The 22,253-nt window shown below is 37.9% G+C and overlaps 1 protein-coding gene across 3 annotated transcripts in view; it reads left to right on the plus strand.

Moving 5' to 3' along the window:
- The window catches only part of LARGE1 (LARGE xylosyl- and glucuronyltransferase 1), a 385,917-nt gene extending 373,259 nt beyond the window's left edge, over positions 1–12,658 (plus strand). For all 3 annotated transcript variants that reach the window (XM_081331422.1, XM_081331421.1, XM_081331423.1), the window contains 2 exons: positions 8,260–8,455; positions 10,993–12,658. In XM_081331422.1, the coding sequence (XP_081187548.1) occupies positions 8,260–8,455; positions 10,993–11,190 (394 nt within the window). In that variant the 3' untranslated portion in view covers positions 11,191–12,658. The remainder of the gene's footprint in view (positions 1–8,259; positions 8,456–10,992) is intronic.
- Positions 12,659–22,253: the final 9,595 nt, after the last annotated feature.

Consider the following 22,253-nt stretch of genomic DNA (forward strand, 5'->3'; position numbering starts at 1 on the left):
TCATTTGGAATAAAAATAAAAATTTAGGCAGGACATTCATTTTCACTGCTGCAATTCTTCCCAGTAAAGACAATTGCAATTTTTCCCAGCTCTCCAATTCTTTTTGAATTTTTCCCCATAACTTTTCATAATTATTTTTATATAACTTTGCATTTGAGGGTGACAAATACACCCCCAGATATTTAACCCTTTTAACAATCTCAAATCCAGTTAATCCTTCTAAAAGGGCCTTTTGCGATACTGTCATGTTTTTGGCTAAAATTTTTGTTTTTTGTACATTAACCTTAAATCCAGAAACCTTCCCATATTGCATTATTATCTCCATCAGGTCCACAACAGAGTTTTCTGGCTGGGTCACCGTAACAACCAGATCGTCTGCAAACGCCCTCAATCTATAATCCTGATCTCTAATTTGAATACCCTTAATTTTTTCCGAATTCCGTATTTTTATCAATAATATCTCCAATGTTAAAACAAATAATAAAGGTGATAACGGACACCCTTGTCTTGTGCCCTTCTCAATATTGCATACTTCAGTCAGACTATTATTTACTGTTATTCGGGCAGTTTGCTTTTGATATAATGCCCTAATTGGTTGTAAAAATTTATCCCCAAAATTCATTTTATCTAGAACTTTCATCAGAAATTGCCAATCCAGTTGATCAAAAGCTTTTTCAGCATCTAGAAAGATTAACGCCGCAGGGATCTGGTTGTTCCTTTCCAAAAACTCCACCACATCAACTATATGCCTCACATTGTTTTTCATTTGTCTACCACTAATAAACCCAGTTTGATCTCCATGAATCATCTGTTGCAAAACCCTCATCAATCTATTAGCTAAAACCTTAGCAAATATCTTGTAGACTGTATTTAAAAGTGATATTGGTCTGTAGTTTCTTACTTGGGTAACATCCTGATCTTCCTTCGGAATCAAGGAAATAAAAGCAGTTCTCCAAGACGGAGGCACCCTTCCTCCCCTCTGAATTGTCTGAAACAATTCCCTTAATGGCTTTATCAATTCCAATTGTAGATTTTTGTAATAGACCGCAGTCAGTCCGTCCGTGCCTGGCGCTTTGTCCACCTTCAATTGCTTAATTGCTAAAAGAATTTCTTCTTCTGTTATCAATTGATTAATCTCTTCCTTTTGTTCTTGTGTAAGAACCGGGATGCTAGCATTCTTCAAATATACATCAATATCTGTTTCATTAATCTTATCCTTAACATATAATTTGGAATAAAAGTCCACAAAGGCTTCCTTAATAAGATCCTGTTGAAACACAACCTTGCCTTTATGTTCAATTTTATCTATGTTAGAAGCCCTTTGTTTTTTCCTTAACCTGTAAGCTAACCACCTACCTGGTTTATTGGCATTGCAAAAAGTATTATGCCTAGCAAACCGTAAGTTAGTTGCCACCTGATCAGCCATCAACTTATCAAATTGTCCTCTTAGCAAATTAATAACCTCTTTAATCTTCACATCCGATCGATTCAAAATTAGGGCCTTTTCTTTTTCCCTAATTTCATTCTCCAGTTCTTTCCTCCTAACTTCCAAATTACGTCTGTATTTATTATTCATATATATTAACACCCCTCTCATATAGGCTTTGCTAGCATCCCAAACCATGTCCATAGAAGTATCCTTGTTCATATTAATTTCAAAAAAGTCCTTCATCTGCCTTTTGCATTCTTCCACATTTCTCTGATTTCTAAACAAATTCTCATTTACGCGCCAGGAGCGCCTATCTCTATTATCCTTGTTGATCTCTAACCAGACTGGACTATGGTCAGATATAGTTCTTGCGCAAATCTTTATCTTCTTAATCCTAGAAAAAAAATCATTAGTCAATAATATAAAATCAATCCTAGAGAAAGATTGGTGTCTATCAGAGAAAAAAGTATAATCCTTTTCATGTAAGTGTATTTCTCGCCAAATGTCTCGCAGTTCCAGATCATCCTTCATTTCAAAAAACGATTTAGGCAATCTAGCATGACTCAGGGCATGTTTAAAAAAACCAGATTTATCCAGCTGTACATCCAAGACACCATTCCAATCTCCCATAAAAATAAAAGATTTATAATCCAACTGGGTAATCTTTATATGTAGTGAACTATAAAAGTCAGCTTGTTGTTGATTAGGAGCATACAGTCCAACTAAAAGCGTTTTTTTGCCTTCTAACAGCAAATCTATCATAACATATCTTCCTTGTTTATCTACTTCAATTAGTTCCGCTGTCAGAGTATTCTTAACATAAATAACCACTCCATTTTTCTTATTCATTGCAGAAGCAATAAATTGCGTACCCAACCTTGAATTCAACAAGTACTTTTGGTCCATAACCCTAATATGCGTTTCTTGCAAGCAGATAACATCAGTCTTAAATTGTTTTAAATATTGAAACACTTTCTTTCTCTTCTGTGGTGAGTTTAATCCATTAACATTCCAGGTTAGGAACTTAGTCGCCATTCTTGGCATCCCGAAGCTTCTGGAGCACGTCTGCCAGGACCCCTTTAACTTCCTTAGGCCGCGCCCCTCCCACAGCTTCGCTATAAGTACGCCTTGGAGGTTCCATAACTTTCTGCTGATCTTGCTCTTGCTCTTGTCTCACTCGTCCTAAAGCGGCACGCGTCATCCTCTGCTCTCTAGCAGCTGCCGATGAAACTGTAATTTGATCCCCTCCAGTACCATTCTCCTCTGTCTGTATTCCTTCAGCATCTTGAGGCTTTCCCTCACCATTTCCCTTTACAGATTCCAAAAGTGGTAGAGGGGTTGCTTTTAAAACTTTACTGTAAAAATCACGTGCCTGCGTCACTGTGACCAAACGGTGTCTCTTTGCCTTCATGCATCACCACCATGCCCACTGGAATCTCCCATCTAAACTTGATGTCACATTTCTTAAGTTCCTGTGCCAAAAAGGCAAAATCTTTCCTTCTCCTTAAAATTTTTGGAGGAATCTCTTTTAAAACCAAAACTTCTTGCTCAGCAACCACAAGCTTAGTATCATAAGCAACTTGGATAACTTCATCTCTAATTGCTCTCTTTGTAAAGTAAACCACCACATCTCTAGGTAATTTCCTCTGCCTTGCAATCCATGAGTTCACACGAAAGATTTTATCTATACTTCCCTCAATTTCAGCTGCTGACTGACCCAGTACTGCTTCCAAAGCCTCAGAGACCAACTGCTTTAAATCTTCTTTAGGATTCTCTTTTAAGCCTCTGATTCTGATAGCAAACTCCATCTGATGGTACTGGACGAGGGTCAAGTCTCCATCCATTTTATCCATTGTATTTTCATTCTCTAATACTTTTGCTTCTAATATGGAATTCTTTTGACTAAGATCCTCCATTTTTTCATCCAAACATTGAACACATACGGCCACACCTTCAATTGCAGGCAAGATGTCTGCCCTCATTGCTCTAAACTTCTCTTCCATCTTCTCCTCCAGTTTCTCCTCCAGCTTTTCCATCTTTTCATCCATCATATCCGACATTAATTGTGAATGCTTTTCAAAGGCATCCTGTAAATCCTTAAGCGTCAATGCCGGAGCAGGTGCAGGAGGAAGCAAAGCTTGCAACGAGGTCTGTTGCACCGGGGAAGCCCCCGCACTCCGGAGAACTTTGGAAGTTTTAGTCGCCATCTTCCCCCACTTTCACTTACGCACTTTCACTTTTAAGAGCCATAAAGTCCATTGAACTAGAGAGTAAAAGTCCACTTCACCTTGACCTCCTGTACCGCTCTGCCTGCGTCTTCACACTCGAGAGTCTTTCCTTCTGGCAGGGGTGGTTGCTAACGCTTGGCTCTGCTCCAAAAAACACGGAGCAGAGGTGCTGCGCAGCCCGGAGCAAACCCAGGCTTTGGGGGGGCTCGATCCTTCAGCCGCCCAAACTTAAAGCTCAGGCGGCCCCGGAGAGCTCAACCCCTACCTGGGGCCTCACCCCCTCCTCTTCTCCCAGGGAGGGGGCTTCCGAATCACCAAAAACAGCTGATCGGCGCTGTTTTCAGCAATTCAACAAAGCCGCGGAGCGGACAGCCCGGAGATGGCTGTCTTCAGCGTCGCGTCGCCACCGGAAGCCTCTACCAGTATCATTTTGTAATCTGTGGAAGTAATTGCAAAGATTTATTAATTAAGAAAACAACTGTTCCTTCCCCAGTTAAAAGAAAAATCTACTGGAAAATAAGATCATGTAAATGTTCATTTCCATTTTCTGCTTCATCAATCAAATTTTCCACAGGCGTGGAATTTATTTTTACACTGGGGTTTGGGTTTTTTGGTTTTTGTTTCTTTTGCATAAAGAACAAGACATCACAAAAGAGACAGAGCTTCTGAATGATCAGTATTTCTCCTTATAGCTAGTCCATCTGATCGTTCCAATCTTCTCACAGCCCATGTCCACCAACCAACCATTTCTACCTTGGTTTTCAGGGTGGTTTTAATAAATTGTTAGTAACTATTGCAAGCCAAATTAATAGGGGAAAGTTGCATGACAATGATTCCTGATCATTCCTGTAGCATTCCAAACTTTTTATTTTTTTTTTTATTTGGTCTCCTGTTTTCTAAAATGGTTAACTTTTTTCCTTTTGGGCATATGAGACATATAAATTAGTTTTCTATGGTAAATGTCTTCCTTTTATTTCTCTTCCAGCAAATTTTGTAGTGGCCTCGATATTTTGAGTATGAGAGCTTTGTAATGGAGAATAATGGATGGCTTCATTGTAGATGTGTCTCAAGGGTTTTATATTAAAGGTCTGGAGATTTCTTTGTCTATAGAAAAAATAAAATTTTGCTCCACTAAGGTTTCAGACTATGTTAATTGCTGCTGCTCTGAACCTACTTCCAAATACAGTGCAATTACTTTTTCTCTGATTATTCAGGGAATTTTAGAGAAAGAAAGTCACATTATATAGTCTCTTATCCAAGTAAAATTTTCTGTATTGCACTAATGTATATTGACCAATGACCTGTCCATGTCAACAAATTTGAATGCAATTACATTGAGTCAAAATAAAATAAAAACAAAACAAAATTAGCAATTCTCTCTTAACTTATTTGGTTCACTGTGGTTCATTCTGGAAAAAAAAGACTTAACAAAATGAATGCTGCTATTATGTGTGTGTGTGTGTGTGTGTGTGTGTGTGTGTGTGTGTGTGTTTCTATTCTACAAAGTTTTTCGGCACAGAACTACAATTAATAAAGAAAAAAAATATTAATTGCAGCTCTGTGCTGAAGAACTTGGTAGAATAGAAACTTACGTAATGCTAGAACAGGCAGCAAATATATATTGATAGATTAATAAAGTCTTCCCAGATTCATTGTAGAACCATGTTTGGGCATTTTGGCCTCTCAAAGATTCTACAGGTCTATAGGAATGCATTCTCATTTTCTCTTCAGATATTCAGATATTATCAAAGTTATGATTAACATTACCTTCAAACTGCAGACAGCATGCTTCCAAAAGCCAATTATAGTGGAAGAATGGAAGAAGGACGTATATCTATCACCTCAAAGACAACTTGAGGGCCACTGTAAGAAACAAAAAACAGAACTATGAGCATATAGGCCTTGGCTTTACCTAATACCCAGTAGGACTATTCTTCTTACCATTTCTTCTTGTACCTCAAAGAAATAATAAATATCCCAAATAAAGAATAAATACAAACATCTCCTTTATCCTCTGATTTCACTAAAAGGAATATTACAGTAACTATTCTTGAAATGTATTTTTGATTCGATTTTTATCCTATTTCTGAAGAAATAGAATAGAAATATTTCCTTTTTGAATGATTTGGAAGCATTGGACCCTATGTAATAAGTTGCTGTTCAGTGGTGAGAAAAGTAAGGTCTTGCACTTAGGCAGGAATAACCAAATGCACAGGTATAGAACAAGCAGTACCTGGCTTAACAGTAGTAACTATGAGAGACATCTAAGTTTCCTAGTGGACAACACTACTGGCTCATACTTACCACTTAAGTATAGCCAGAGTGGGCTGCATCAACAGAAATGTTAGCACCGTTCTGTACCGCCCTAGTGAGGTCACACTTGGAATATTTTGTCCAATTCTGGCTACCACAATACAGAAATGAACTTGAGACCCTAGAAGAGCAACAAAGATGATAACAGGACTAGAAGCTAAGCCATATGAGGAACAGTTAATCTAACTAGGTACGTTTAGCCTATCGAAGAGCAGGATGAGGGGTAATACAATAGCTATCTTCCAATACTTGGGGGGCAGCTATAAAAAAGAGTGTGACTCATTTTTCATAGCACTCAAGGGAAGGCAAAGCAATGGATGGAATATCATTAAAGAAAGATCCAACCTGGACCTAAGGAAAAATTTCCTGGCAATGAAAACAATTAATGAAAAGCTTGCTTCCTGGAGTTGTAGGTGCTCCATCACTGGAGATTTTCATGAAAAGTTTGGACGTCCATTTGTCTGGGATGGTATAAGGCAGGGATCCCCAACCCTCGGGCCACATGAGCAAACAAAGCCCCATCCACACATGTGTGGAACCTGGCAATGCTGAACCAGTCCATGGTGCCCAAAAGGTTGGGGCCCGCCGGTATAAGGCAGTGGGTTGGATTGGAATACTTCCAAGGTCCCTTCCAGCCATGTTCTTATCCCACATATGCTTTCTCTGTGAGCATAACCATAGGATCCTTTAGATTATAAAGTTAAGTCAGGTCAAAATTTCAAGTTGAATATTTTCAAGATTTTCATGGAGGTCTTTGATGTTTAAATTAAATCTAGATACAATATCAAGTCTGTCTGTACTGGGTTTTAAAGTAAACATTGGAATATGGTATACTATATAAACAAGTGATGTAATAGTGTCCTGGTTTAATTGATAGATGTGTGTGGCAGTAGCCGATATCATTCAGGAATGGCACAGTGAGCACAATCTATTTTCTCCTATGCCTTGTTTTTTTAAAGATTTTTCTAATAATGACTTATTTATTATATATTTACTATGTATAATTTTGTTGTACAATGCCCAAAGATAGGTGGCCATATAAATTTGATATATAAATAAATGAATGCAAAAGAAAAGTATTGATCATTGTCTTAAATGAAGAATAGTAGATGTGCTTGGATAGGCCTGGCAGTGACATAGGTAAAATTAACAAATTATAAAAGGATCCTTTCCTGTAAATTGAATTGATTGTCTAGATGAAATTGTATAGATGGCACATGGCAACAAAATGATAGCTTTGATGGCACTGATAGTATTTGCCTAGGCTTTTATTTAATGCCTGTATTGATCTAAATTTCGGCCATGATAACAGAAACACCTTCACAAATTTCTGCTTGCCTTGAAAACAAAGTACTAAATTAAAAAGAAAAAAATTATAACTGTGAATGGTGGCTGAGCTCATTTGCAAAGCATTTATCTGCATTTCAACATCTTCTCAAAGTACCATTTTTTACAATCTTAGCAATTAAATGTCACAGTCCAGAACTGCTGTAGTTACTGTTTCTTCATCAGTCATGATTTCTTTGCTTAGATCAGACATGTCAAACACAAGGCCCGGGGGCCAGATCCGGCCCGCAAAGTGGTTTCATGTGGCCCGCGAAGCCATCCTGGAAACAGTGAGGGAACGGCCCCCACTGCCTTGGCCCTGGCCCAGAGACCCTCCTTCTGCCAGAGACCCTCAGATCTGTCCCACTCCAGCCCAGGCCCCCATAGGCAACCTTGATGCGAACGATGTAGAGCTGGCCATGCCCACCCAGTAGGCCATACACACTCTAGCCACACCCACCCAGTAGGCCACGCTCACCCTGGCCATAAACACCCGGCCCCTTGAGGGCAATCGCAATGCTGATGCGGCCCTCAATGAAATTGAGTTTGACACCCCTGGCTTAGATTATCAATCTGTAGTTATAGAAAATTTCATTTTTCATTTTTTTTCCCCCAAAGTCAATGTAAGCCTGGATGGTAATGCCCACTGAAAATCTGACATCTTTGAGATTCTCAAAGCTGCATCCTGAAGTAGCACAGTATCTTTTCCTAAGACCAAAGCCACATGGCCGAGCTGCTCGTTTGCCCTGCTTTGAGGCTCATGCAAAAGTTGGAAGATACTTTCTTCAGATGCTATGTATCAGCAGTGTTGTCAAGAAGTTTCATTCACTTCTTGTCAAGTGAACAAACCAAGAGGTGAAAGAGAAGAGAAGTGAACCAAACTGTACTCTCAACAGATCTCCACATGGATTGTTTCTAAGTCTTACTTCCATCAATGATTCTTCCAAACCATATGTTTTCCAGGTATCACGTATGGACAAAAGGGCATGCACCAACCAATTTTGCCAAGTGGCGAACAGCCACCACACCATATAGAGTTGAATGGGAAGCAGATTTTGAGCCATATGTTGTGGTAAGGCAGGATTGTCCGGAATATGACCGAAGGTTTGTTGGATTTGGTTGGAATAAAGTTGCACACATTATGGAATTGGATGCACAGGTGAGAAGTAGAAATTTAGTTGTAGCAATTTGTTTTCCATTTTTTTAAAATATAAAAGTTACTGCTTTTATAGGATGCTTTAGAAAGTTTGTTTCTTATTGCATCAGAAATGTGGGAGTACACTCTTGTTCAGATTCACTAATAAGGAAGAGTTGTACAGGATCCAATCTGTGCTAGATAGACTCTGCCAGAGAGAAGTTCCCTGAAGATGTGTTCCAGCACGAGTCCAAAAACTCAGAAAACTAAACCTCTGGTCCCGGTGACTGAGCCAGATTGGATTCTGCAACTTCATCCTGGGACAGATACTGTATTTCACCTTCATTCATGAAAGAGTTGTAATCTTTGCTTTTGAAAAAATGATTGATACTATTAGCAGGAAGCAGAAAACAATAGTTTTCCTAATCAACAGGTCCCGTAACTCCTAGCTAGCACAGCCAACCAGCCTATTCTTCCTAGTTCTGGGTAACAGCAATAGCAATAGCACTTACATACTGCTTCACAGTGCTTAACGCCACTCTGTAAAAACTTTACAGAATCTGAATCCTCATTTTATGAAACTCAGAAGGATGGAAGGCTGAGTAAACCTTGAGCCAGTGAGCATCAAACTCCTAGCAGTGAGCTGAATTAGCCTGTAATTCAGTTCCATTTGGTTGGAATATAGTATAATGACATAGCCAGGATTCTTCCCACTGCAGAGTGGGGTTGTTTTATTTTGTTTTTTGCAATGTTCATACATAATGGGCTTCAGGCTTCTGTATAAACATTTGGTGTTCCAAATTAATTCCAAGAGACAAGAGTGAAAGACCATAAAAAAACTATGTCTCATGAAAAAATGTTTTTGTGCCAAATAACACCCAGTTGGATCATTCCCCCATTCAGTAATCAGTTTGCCAAAAGATGGGTAACAATAAGCTGTACCGTGCTGCTAACCAGCATCTCTAAATTTGCAACTGGCATCTTAAATTAGGTCTGCCCTCCAATTAGCTCTTTGCTTCTCTACAAAACAGTTTGCCAGAGCAGGTGGAAAGATACAGCTCACTCTTTGGATTACCTCTCAAGGAGCACTTACTATTTTAAATCAGGCAAATGTTTCTCAAGGGGGCAATAGGACAATTCATAACAGTATCTTTGTACATAGAATGTCAGAAAGGCTAAAGCATAGAATGAGCTGAAGTTGGCAAAGAATGCTAAATACATAAAACAGGTTTCTTCAGCTTTGTACAAAATCCAAGAAGTATCTGGGAGTCGAAGTCCACAGTTTCCAAGGTTGGATACTCCTGAGTTAATCAAGCTCAATTCATGGTGTCTTGATGGGTGCATCCATGGCTTGACATTTCTTTCTCCTTTTACTCCTCAAATTTATCATAGTAACGATACCACAGTGGGCTCTATTTTTACTGTAAAAATATGTAAGCAATGAAGAGAAACAACTGCTCTTGGCAAAATTGAAATAGCAACATAACTGAGGAAGGATGAAAGGGCAGCAGAGAAAGGCTTTGATGTCAGTAAAAGATCATTGCTTTGAGGCAGAAGGTTAAAAACAAAGCTGCAAAATTCTCTTAGCCCAGCTAGAAGTTGAATCTAACATTGACTTTATATGTATCTGTATTATCAACATGTCATTCAAAAACTGAAGGATTGCTAATCAAAGGCTTTCATTTTTACCAGAACCCTGCAATAAATGCAGAGTGATTAATAGGGAGTTTCATCTCACTGTAAAGAAAAGCTTCTTGAGAATTGCTTAAGCTGTTCTGGATTGCTGCTCTGTAGCAGATGCAAGCAGACTTTCAGATGATAAATCCCAAGATTCAACATTTTATGCATTTAATGTAGTTGATAAGGTGCTGGTTCTCTGAAATTTCACCACAAGAGTGCTCACTTATTAGACTCCTATTTGCCTTGCAAAATTGTAACTGCTCCAAAGGTGATTTAAACATAGTTTAAGGGTCCTTTCCTCCCCCTCTAATACAACTGTTCAACTTTTTTCCTTTGCCAGTCTTAGTCATGATCTAGAAACATCAGCAAACATGAGTAAATACTGACCACGTTTTTTTTCACATATGGGGGTTACAAAACCTGACTATACACATGCTTAGCAAGCAGATGCCATATTCAATTTTATTCAAGTTAACAAAAGAAAAGGGGCAGGCTGGGAGGGGAGATATATTTACACTGGGATTAAGAAAAGATTTTTATTTGCAGACATTCATTTTATAAGCGCCAATATTTGACTTACACTTGCTGTTTTCCAGTTTTTTCAATGCTTAAGGCTATGGGGAGAGGAGACAGAACAAAAGAAAATGTGAGGTCCTTGGTGCTCTCTGAGCTTGATGGTTTCCTTGCAGATGTTTCATTACCCAACTAAATAGCACTGATGAGATTGGGTAATGAATTGTCTACAAGAAAACAACCAAGCTCAGAGAGTACCAAGGACCCCACAGTTCAACCCTGAGCTACACTTGTTCTCTTCTATTGGTATACAAGAATTATGACACATTGATCTTCTTGCTCACTCTTACTGTGACTGTCTTCCTCAGGAATATGAATTCACGGTGCTTCCCAATGCCTATATGATCCACATGCCACATGCGCCCAGCTTCGACATCACCAAATTTCGTTCCAACAAGCAGTACCGTATTTGTCTCAAGACCCTCAAAGAAGAGTTCCAGCAGGATATGTCACGCCGCTATGGCTTTGCTGCATTGAAATATCTCACGGCTGAGAACAACAGCTAGCACCACTAAACTCTTAATGGAAAGCAACCTGAAAAGAGGAGCCGTTTCATGTGTGTGGACCCCGTTCTTAAATTGTGGGACACTGTTGGTTGTTTTTGGTTTTGCTTTGTTTTTAAACCATATCAAACAGTTCTAACAGTACAGCTTTGGAACAAGTTGTCTCTGGACATTGCTCAAAAGCACCACTCATTCACCCCTTACAAAACTTTGGCTTGATTGACCAAGAGGTGGATAGAAAATGTATGGGGTTGGCGGACAGCACTACCCACATCTGTTGGCAGCACACAGGGTGGCAGTAACTGTGTAAAACAGATCTTTATTCTTAAAATTGCACACAGATCTTCTTTGGAATATAGGCTTTCATGTTACTATTTAATAATATCACAGTTTTTTTAAAAAAAAAAAGAAATGTAAAGGAAGATCTTCAGATTATTATCCTGTGAATTAAATGAACAGAAACAGCCCCCTACTTCTCCTTATTAAAGGAATTTGCCTATGTCACACAACTTTTGTCTAACCACAGAGAACACTATAAAGTAAGCTGAACCAGACTTCCCCTGTCAGATGAATGGGAATTACATCTAACCAATGGAACTTGTGATATATTATATTCTGAATATTCACAGCATTGTGTATGCACTTCTGTGGCATCACTCAGTCATTGCTTTTATGCAGCAAGATGGACTCTTCTCCAACTCCCCACCACTGTCACCTGCTCGGTTCATATCCTTTTTTTTCTCCAAACTAGATCACATCCTTTCACACCTCAGATGTATCCCTGTATCTAGCCATTCCCCCAAGAAGATCTGTACTTTTACTGATCTGGGAAGATATCTATCACATTCAATTTTACTTCCATTTTATAGGGTTTTTCGAAGTATTTCTTTGCCACACAGATCAAATTGGAATCTAAAGTATTGGGAAGGAAGGATTAATATTTAATAAATTAATAAACTCAGGTGATTGGGGAAAATCAGTCCAATAGCTCTTCCACTTCACATTACATTTGGTGTGAGTGGACATCATTACTAAGCAGGAGAGTGGAACCACAGAATTACAGACTTTGGGGAACTAATTCAATCAAGTGTTGTTAAACTAAAACGAAATGAAATGGTGTATTGGTGGGGGAGAAAAGAATGGGAAAATCTTGATGGTCTTTGCTTGGAGGTGAATCAATTCAATTCACTCCCATTATTGTATGTAGAAGTAAGTATGAGTGAGAATCTTGAACAAGGAACATTAACACATAGACGTGCAACCCAACACTGGATATTTAATTTTTTTATTATTTCTTCAGTATTAATGTTGTGTTTACATGGATGGAGGAGATGAGGTTTAATGCACTACCCTTATTTGGGGCTATTTGTATTTGGTTGCAATGTTATTCAGAGAGCAGAATTTGAATAAATCAGAATTATGTCTCTCTTCCTTTCCCCAGGAATGTTAAAGAGTCTTACCAACATCCTTACATGACTAGTCACTGTGCATTTTGTACTATTAACTAACTATCCCATGTTTTCTGTTTGGCAAGGCTAATGTGACTTCTTTCAACTTTTGTAGTAAACTGTCTGGGTTCCAAATATTTTCCAGGATTTATGCATCAATGCTGATCTATAACAATTACACTCAAGAGATCAAAGCTGCTCCTTCAAGTCAAAAGCAGTAGAAGAATCCTTGGCTTGGGATTTTGTTCAGAACTTCCAGAGAAACAATAGTGCTTGCTTAACATATTTCTGTTTCCTTTTCTTCTACTGAAAGATTAATACTAGAGCAACACATTTTGCTTCTTTTCAACTCCACAAAGCTTGGGAACCACCTGGAGCTCAGCAATCTCATTGTTAGTAAATGTATGCATTGCATGGCTGACATATGCATTTGCTTCCAAAGAGACCCCAGAACTACTTTAGAGGATTTATGTTTCTATTCAAGACACGGCTTTATTTAAGAATTTGCAAGAAAAAAGGTGGGAAGCTAAAGAGGAAGTATGTGAAAACAAAATCAGGAGAAGCCACATCAATCTGTTCCTAGCCTAATTAGCTCCAGAAAAACCAAGCTAGCAGCAAATAATAAAACTTGCCCCAACATTACTTGACTATAATACTATGCAATACTAGTGGGTGAATTGTAAAGATGAGTGAATAAGTAATTTAAATGTCCATTTTGGACTTCACAAGTCTATAGAAAAAGCCTGAATTCCAAGACCTGCATTGCTCAAAAGTTTCCGACGTAATTCGTAACTCATAATTTCATAGCTTTTATGTACAAAAATGTAGGCTTTGGGGAAAATACACTTATAGTTAATGCCTGTGAATTGAAAGATTTACAGGATATGTTTCTATAGTTTTATTGGCAACAGTATGGAAGTCATTTTGCAAGAATCTTCTTTCAGGACTTTTTAAATTACCGTATTATTCCATGTCTCATGGTCATCATCAAATAACTAACCAAATACGTCCCTGTTTCAAGGTATGAGCCTTGGTGGAGCAGTGGGCTAATGCCTCCTTAAGTAACACCAGCTGCCTGCAATTAGTGCAGGTTCGCATCCCACCAGGCTCAAGGTTGACTCAGCCTTCCATCCTTCCGAGGTAGGTAAAATGAGGACCCAGATTGTTGGGGGCAATAAGCTGACTTTGTAATAATGCCGCTTGGGGGGGGGGCGAAAGCCCTAATAAGCAGGCATATACATAGAATGAAGGCTATTGCTAAGCACATTGATTTGTGCTTTAAATTGTAAGCTGCCCTGAGTCTTCGGAGAAGGGTGGGATATAAATGGGATTAAAATAAATAAATAAAATAAAAATATATTTGAGAAAGATAGGCACAAGAATGTATTTCCCTATGCAAAATATTGCTTGCAAAATGTGCCTACTTTGGGAAACCTGAATATTCAAAGAATATAGCTTTTTTGTTTCCTATACAGTGCGGCCTAATATAAATTGTGGTTGGTGAGAAAAGTAATGTGTAAATACAAATGATTGACAGAATTGCTCATTCCTAGCAAGCCATTCTATGGCATGTATCCGTTGACTAGTGTGCCTATAGTAGGAAAAGACAAAAAGACAGAGAAGATTGGTCAAGCAGGAAGCTACAATGGAATGAAAGTTACTAGTTTATTCTCTGGAAAATAAGAGATTTTAGGACATATTAAAGTGTGTGCCTTAAGAGCAGAGCGTCAATCCTCTGCAGTGTGCAGGGCCATACACAAACATATATGAAAGTAGACTAAAGTTTGAATGCTGGTACTGTAGTGAAACATGTCAGAACATAGAATAACAGAGAGAACCTTAAGTAATATCTGATCCAGCCTACTGCATAGTCTCATAGACCAGGTATTTGCCATTCGCACATGCTGGGACAGCTAGCAAAGCTGCCTGTGTGTGCAGATCCCTGGAGAGCCTTCAAGCACTCATATGAGATGGAGAGAAGGGAAGCAGAATGAAGAAATAAGTGTTGACACTTTAAGCATGATTTAAATTATAGTTTAATTTAATTAATCTGTTCATTAACCTGTTCATAGTTTAATGGTATGTCCAAACCTGTTCATTTCTCTACAGAGTGTTTTATATATAGTCAGAATGAAGGTTTTAATTAATTATATTATATTATGAACCTGCCTCAAAAAAATAAGAATCTAATGGGCTTTGTCTGGTGCCTATTCTCTATTACACTGATATAGCTTTCCTACTTTCTGAAGCATCAAAATGTAGATAAGTTATGACAAAGTCAAAGATGAAGAGAAAACTATTCCACAATCTTTTAGCTATTAAAATTAAAAATCTGTTTTAGAACAACTTTTCCCAGCGTGGGGCCCTTTTAAATATGGGTATTGTATTTACATTTCTAGAATTTCAGAGACAGCAGTGCTGTCTGGGATTTGGAGAGCTGAAATCCACACATCTGGAGATCAGTCAAGTTGAGTGGGCTGTTGCAAAACATTTCAGTACTTAGCATCTCTTTTGCATTAATGTGAGATTTTTCTCCCTTCTAATGTATGCCTTCAAAATGCAAACAACTTTTATGTTTTGAAAAGTGATATAAACAATAACTAAAAATATGAATGGCATATTGCCAAACACAGTAGAAATATTCCATGTACAATTACCTAGCATTGTGTTCCATGGAACAGTGACAAATACTTCTAAAGAATGGCATAAGTCACGCTGTTAATATTTTAGTACAAGTATAACATTAAACATTAAAATTTTATGTTTCTTGTCCTGAGAATGTGCCAGTATACTGCATATACCCCTGAGTTGATAGGATGTGGAAACAGTTATTGGCTTACAAAGTGTACTTTAGATTAGAGAGTCATTTATAGAATAGCATGAGCATGTTTTTTGGAGTAAAACAGGACTCCGGTTGTGGGACATTTATCAAAATGAGCTAGAATTGCATAGCACCACCCTCACCATCAGCAGGGAATATTACATGTGGGAAAAGTACAATTAAGGCTGGTAAGCTGGTTGATACCTTCACCTTGATCAATAATAGGAAGCAGAGGTCAACATCTATGGCTCATCTGGTGATAATCATGGCATGTAGAAGATTGCAGTTTGGAATGAGAGAGAAGAAATACAAAAAAAGGAAAAAATTAAAAACAAAACATTAAACAAGAAACAAAAAAACAAAACAAAGCTACGTATTTGTGAAATTAAAGAATAAGAAGAAAATAATATATATGAATGAATGTGGCCTGATCTTTGAGGGTGATTAGAACATTCAGAGAAGTAAAGGCAAACATATAAATGAAAGGACGACAGTGCATGTCCAAATTATAAATGTGCATTGTGTAAATTATCATGGGTGGCTACATACCTACGAATCATAAATTGGTAATAACTATATTAGGCTCTAATAAATTCTGTAGTGGAAGAACTATTTATGATTTTGGGAGAAAAATGTGCAAAATTCTAATTGCATGTAATCCAGGGGAAAAATATTTCTACAAGGTGACAAAAGGACGATTTAGAACAGATAAAAGAATACTGAAAAATGTAATGAACCATTTGAAGACCCAAGAATGGATTAGAATAGTGAGTGATAAGCATTTCCTTGAGGGAGATGGGCAGTCTAGAAACATGAAATATAAATAAATAAATAAAGTTTCCATAGAAAAAGGTCTGCTTGTTTAAAACACATACTTTAAGGTTAAATCTATACATGTGGCAAAGAAATGAATATAAACCCAAATGAATGTTTGTGATGAAAAAGAGAAACAAAGAAAGTAAAAAAGTCTTGTTGTGGGACAGACTATTTTTTTGGTAGCATCAAAGGGGAAATTGGGTGGCAAGGGACAAGGGAAAGAAGTGAAAGAAAATAGAGTGAAAGTAAAATGAATGCAAGAAGAGAAAATATATGGAAAAAGTATTAGCCAATATATGAAACTATGGAAAAACTATGGAAAAGCATTGACAAATCTGGTTGAAACAGAGTGAAAAGGAAATATATTACAGAGTATCACAAAAGTGTAAGATACAATGTTGATGGGAGACATGAAAAAGAATGGTTGGAGGAAAAGTGAGGAAAAGTGAGTGAGAAAAATACATACAAAAAGTCATTGCTCAAAAAATTGGAATGAAAGATATGTATAGGCAGAAAAAGAGCTGAACATAATGCAATTTTAAAAGAGCAAGAATAGTTAATAAATGCAGCAAAACACAGAGTAATTTTGATGGAAATAAAATTCTGGAGAATGTTGAAAAACGGGTGCAAGTATAGGCAGTGTATCTGGGGAAATAATAAAAAGTAGGTGTGATTTGTTAATGAGCAAGCTTTTTAATGTATATGAAATCTATACTTCTGCCTGACTTGAAATAATGCCATTATTATTCCCATACATAAATAGAAAGTAGTCAAAGTGATTGCAAAATCTATTAGAGTTACTTTGTTAAGTATGTCTGGCAATGTGTTTGGCAAAATTCTTATTGAAATAGTGCACAAGGTAACCAGCAAAATTTGGAAAATGCTGTGGGGCTTTATGCTGAACAGGGGATGTGTATGTTAGGAATTGTTGTGCAGAGTTCTCCTTGTGCTACCAAGGAGTTGCACAGACAAGGAAGGGTACTGAGAGCAGTAAGAGCCACACAGTAACCACAAGAGTACACTGAGGTGTGAAAACAGAAAGTATTTTACTTTTTGAGGTGGTGTAAAAACAAAAATGCATGGTCAAAAATTAACAGTCCAGGTCATACACATTAGTAACAGTCCAAGGAGTATTCCAAGTACAAAGTCTTCTTACCGGTCCAGAGGTCAATACACAGTTCAGGTTTATCACAGTAGTAAACCAACAGTACAGCAAAACAGTAATAGTAGAGAGAGCAGTGAATTCAGAGAGAAAGAAGCTGTGTTCCTAGCTCCCTCTTATGGCCATGAGAACACTTACACACCAATTGGCCAATTAACATCTTAAAGTCACAACATCATAGTTTATATATTTTCAACCCAACTATGTAGGCTATCACCATATGCCAAACAGTGTAGACCAGATTTTTGGTCTTCAGCAAGTAATTTAGAAATGTGAGAAATTAATATGAGGAAATAGATTGTATGCTTGCTAATTTAAGGAAAATATACAATAGAGTTGATGGTATTGGATTGAGGAACATGGACCTTAATATCTCAAATGTCAAAGTAGTTTTGATTGTTGTAGAAAACAAATTTCCTAGAGCAAATAGATACATTTGTATGCCTTAATACAATGTTTGTTAAAAATGAAAGAAAGAATGCAGATATTGTAGGATACTGTAAGAGGTGTAATTGTTGGTAGAAAGGTAGCAGTATATGTGGGAAATCAATGTGTGTTGAAAGAAGCAAAAATTGCTTTCTGTCCACCTATTTATATGGGACATAAATGTGTATACGTCAGGAGGAAGATGAGATTAAGATGAGTGCAATGGGAATTCTAACAAGTGTTTGTGAAGAAAGAAGGAATGGGTGATTAACATATCCTGAACCCAGAAGTGAGTGAGCAGTGTCATTAAGGTACCCTGGTCATATAGAGAAAATGATGACATTCCAGTTCAAAACAGGTGTATTTACTTACTTATTTTTTACATAATTCAATATCCTGCCTGCTTTCACAATATGTAGGCAGCTAACATTTTTAAAAAAAGGTCAAAATCATAAAAAACAATCAATGAAAAAGCAAGTATCATTAAAAAGTAACAAAATGACAGTCACTTCAAACTCCAAAACTTGGCAATAAAGTAACACCTTCACAGTTTCCTAAACTTTGAAAATATACAGTATGGACCACCCAGAACTCAAAGGGTAGAGTGTTCCAGTTATGCAGCCCTCACAGAAAAAAAAGCTTCTAACATCCAGAATTAAAGGAATTCAAAGCATTAGTTCCTGGGCCAATCATACAAAGTAGGCAGATTTATTTGGAAGAGGGCTGCACAGGTAACAAAAAAAATCAGGCCATTTAAGCTTTGTATACCAAAAACACCATTTTGAACTCAGGAACAAAAGTGTGAAAAGTTTACCATGATTCGAGGTAGGTAACTATAACAGGCCCTTATCAAAACAAGGAACAGATGGGAACTGCATCTTCTGCTCAGAAGAGAAGAGCTTCTAGCCCTTAACATAGAGCAGTTAAGAGATAAAGATGCAAATAATGTGAGCATTGATTATGATCCACAGAACTCACATTTGGATACTCAGCAGTTGCTAGGATCATTTTGTAATGGATTCTTAGCTTTTCTGCAATAAATTATTCATTGGAAGTTCCTGGATTCTTTTATGACTACTTAATTGGATTCAGCTCTACTTGCCAGGGAAAAGCCTGCCAGTGGCAACAAAATCAAGGCCTACAATGGTTCTACATAGGACGTCCTATTATGTACCAGCTGAATTTTCCAGATAGCTTCAAAAGCATCTTCAAGTGGAATGTGTAGCAGTAACCCAATTTCAAGATAATGAAGGTATAACTGACTACACTCAAGGTCCTCCATTCCAAAAATAGAAATGGTGGGGGGAGAGAAAACACCCTAGTCATGGCCTTCACATGTTGTTAATGTAGAACCTCTGAATCCGAGAGAACCCTCAAATAAAGGAGTTGCTCTTTTAGGGGGAATGTAATCCAGTGTGGAGTCAACATAGGGGCCACTACCAAATCTGATGATTTCTGGATAAACAGTAATTCTATCTTGCTAAGATTCAGGCAGCAAATACATTTAACAAATAAATAAACTAATTCCATCTAATCCCTATTAGAATGACATACAAATATCCATTGCATCTCTGTCCAGAGTGGGGAGGGAAGTTATATGGATATCATACTGATGGTGTCTCATCTGAAACTGACAGTCTGTAGATTAAAAAAATGTAAAAAAAACCTGAGCTCTGTGGTACTTCATATAGAAATGGATTGTTTAGCCATTTCTGTATTAAGGGACTAGATGGTTCACTATTATCAAATGGAATTCCATCAACTGGAATTTTCTCAGTGAAAAAAAAAAGGCATAGAAAAATTATCCCTTACTCCCAATCCTTGGAGATAGCCCGGGAGCTAATGGTACTGTCTGTGCCAAACAAATTCAGTTAAGACCAAGTGAGAGGCCATTCACAAAAACGACCATCCCTTGCTTGGGTCTGAGTGAAAGAGGTCTAGATAGTCCACTTCATCCAGGATTCTTTGCAATCCCACCACCTTCTCCGAAACACCCCCTTTTTAGCTGATGCTATCCAAACATTTTAATCAAGAGTTTGGCTTTTGGGAAGAGTGCACAACTGCTTCTTTAAAGTAATAATTTACTACTTCTCAAATACAACCACACATACCCTATCTAATTTAATAAATCTCTTATCTTATAGAGATTAATGATGCCATAGAACTACAAGATGGGCAGAAATTGATCTAACCACAACAAAACACTTATCACAATGTTCACCATCTTAAGTTCGTAAGAGGAGGGAATCTGGCAAAATATGATCCCATCATTAGGGCCTTGGAGTCATGGCTGTCAAAACACCCCAAAGTGAGTCTCAGTTATAAATGGTCTATTCATTCAGCCATGGTCAAACTGTGGAGAGCCCAAAGTGCTTTGGAAAAAGTGCAAAGAGCAACTAAGATGATTAGAGGCCTGAGATTAAACCTGACAAGGTTCCGATGAATGAGACAATTCAAACAAATTGCAGGCATATTATTTATCTAAAAAGTCTTAGTAATGAAACGAAACATCGGCACTCATGGAGGGATGCCAGAATCTGAAATCTCCTCCCCCCAAACCCATCATAACCCACACACAATCCCCGCCCTTATCTACACGTCATAAATCACATTATCCAATTAGTTTTACATATGAGGTCGCACCTCCCATTTTGTACAAGGGCTTTTCTAATCTTCTCAAAATAGTCGTTAGAAAATTTCCTCCCTTCAAGATTCAAAGTGAAGCAGTTTAAACAAAAGGCTGTCTCTTATATTGTCAGTGCAAAAACATGTCAATGTTTGCAGCATTGACAAAACCACATGAAGAACGGTTGCAGGATTCGGGTTTGACTAGTCTAGAGAAAAGAAGGACTATGGGGAACATGATAGTAGTATTCCAGTATTTGAGGGGCTGCCACAAAGAGGAGGGGGTCAATTTATTTTCCAAAGCACCAGAGGGTAGGACGAGAAACAATGGATGGAAACTAATCAAGGACAGAAGAAACCTGGAATTAAGGAGAAACTTCCTAACAGTGAGAACAATTAACCAGTAAACTGCTTGCCTTCAGACGTTGTGAGTGCTTCATCATTCAAGATGTTTTCTCCTCACATCTGAAAACCAGGTTGCCACTTCAAAAAAATCCAACTTTTAGTATGAACCACTATGGATGTTTAAGATACTTTGGCCTAGCTACTGTGCCTAATGGCCTTTCCTGCCCAGCTGTTTAACCCCAACCCCTCAACCCTTAAAGCTACTAGGACCAATCTTGCATTTCCCATTTCTTTACAGAACTTTCTGCCACTCAGACTTTATAAAAGTGGTAATGCCTTCAACCTTCCCTATCATTCTAAGCTGCTCCAGAATAAGTTCTAGTAACATTTATAGTGTATATAGGAGTGTCATGCCATTGTTCTATCATATAAAGTTTGTTTATTGTACAGTTTAATAGACGTGTACATTGGCCAGTTTATTCTATATATAGGTGAATTGGCATTCCTTCTTTCAGGTGAGATGTTTCAGTACCTTCCACCAGTATTGTTGGTGCTTCTGCTTTTCTTTCACCTTGTTCAGCTCAACATTAGTACCTTCTTCTGGCAAAATCATCTACCAGAGCCACAAGTGGAGTACAGCCAAACAGAGAGTATCTAGAACCTCTACTGCCACACAGTTCATCAAGGCCAAGGAGACCAGCAAGATAATCAGACTGAGTTCTATCTCAGAAGTTATAAGGGTCAGTGGCACAGTATTGTTGGAGTAGCTGTCTCATTCGAGCATCAGCACTGAGGTTGCCTGTCCCAATATTGCTTTTTCCTCCTCCTACACTGCCACATAGATTACTACTGATTCTAACTATGGAATTGCCATTGGTAGGAAAAACTAAAAAGCCACTGCCACCACATAATCACTGCTTCCAGGGCCAGTATCACCCATCCAAATGGGCTTCTTCCCTTTCAAAGTCAAATTCCAAGAGAAACTTTACAGAGGTGAACCTGCTTCTATAACATGATTTTCTGCAAATGCTCTACCAGCCATGAGCTGTACCCACTGTGCTGTTCAAAAGCCAGGCTGAATGCACAGTGAACAACTGTGAAGAGTAAATTTGACTTCAGAAAAAAACAAAACTTCATCAGGTGGTTATGCTAATTAATTATTGAGGCAATTCACAGAGACATCCTTTGGAGAAAAATCTATTTTATCTAAGGTGCAGCAGCTGGAGTGGGTTTCTGTCTCCTTGAGTTCAATCCTTGTTTTCAGGAAGCAGTTTAGAACCTTGATTTTCTCTTGTTCAGACATGGAAGCTTTCAAGAATAAATAAGAATAAGAATCAGTGTGACCTTCCTTCTCCATCTGGCTTTCCCACAGTTTGTGCAGCTGGCTTGCTATGGCAATTTTGTTTGGCAGTTAGCCACAGAG

Source organism: Vipera berus (assembly GCF_964194415.1).
Source record: "Vipera berus genome assembly, chromosome: 6".
NCBI lineage: Eukaryota > Metazoa > Chordata > Lepidosauria > Squamata > Viperidae > Vipera > Vipera berus.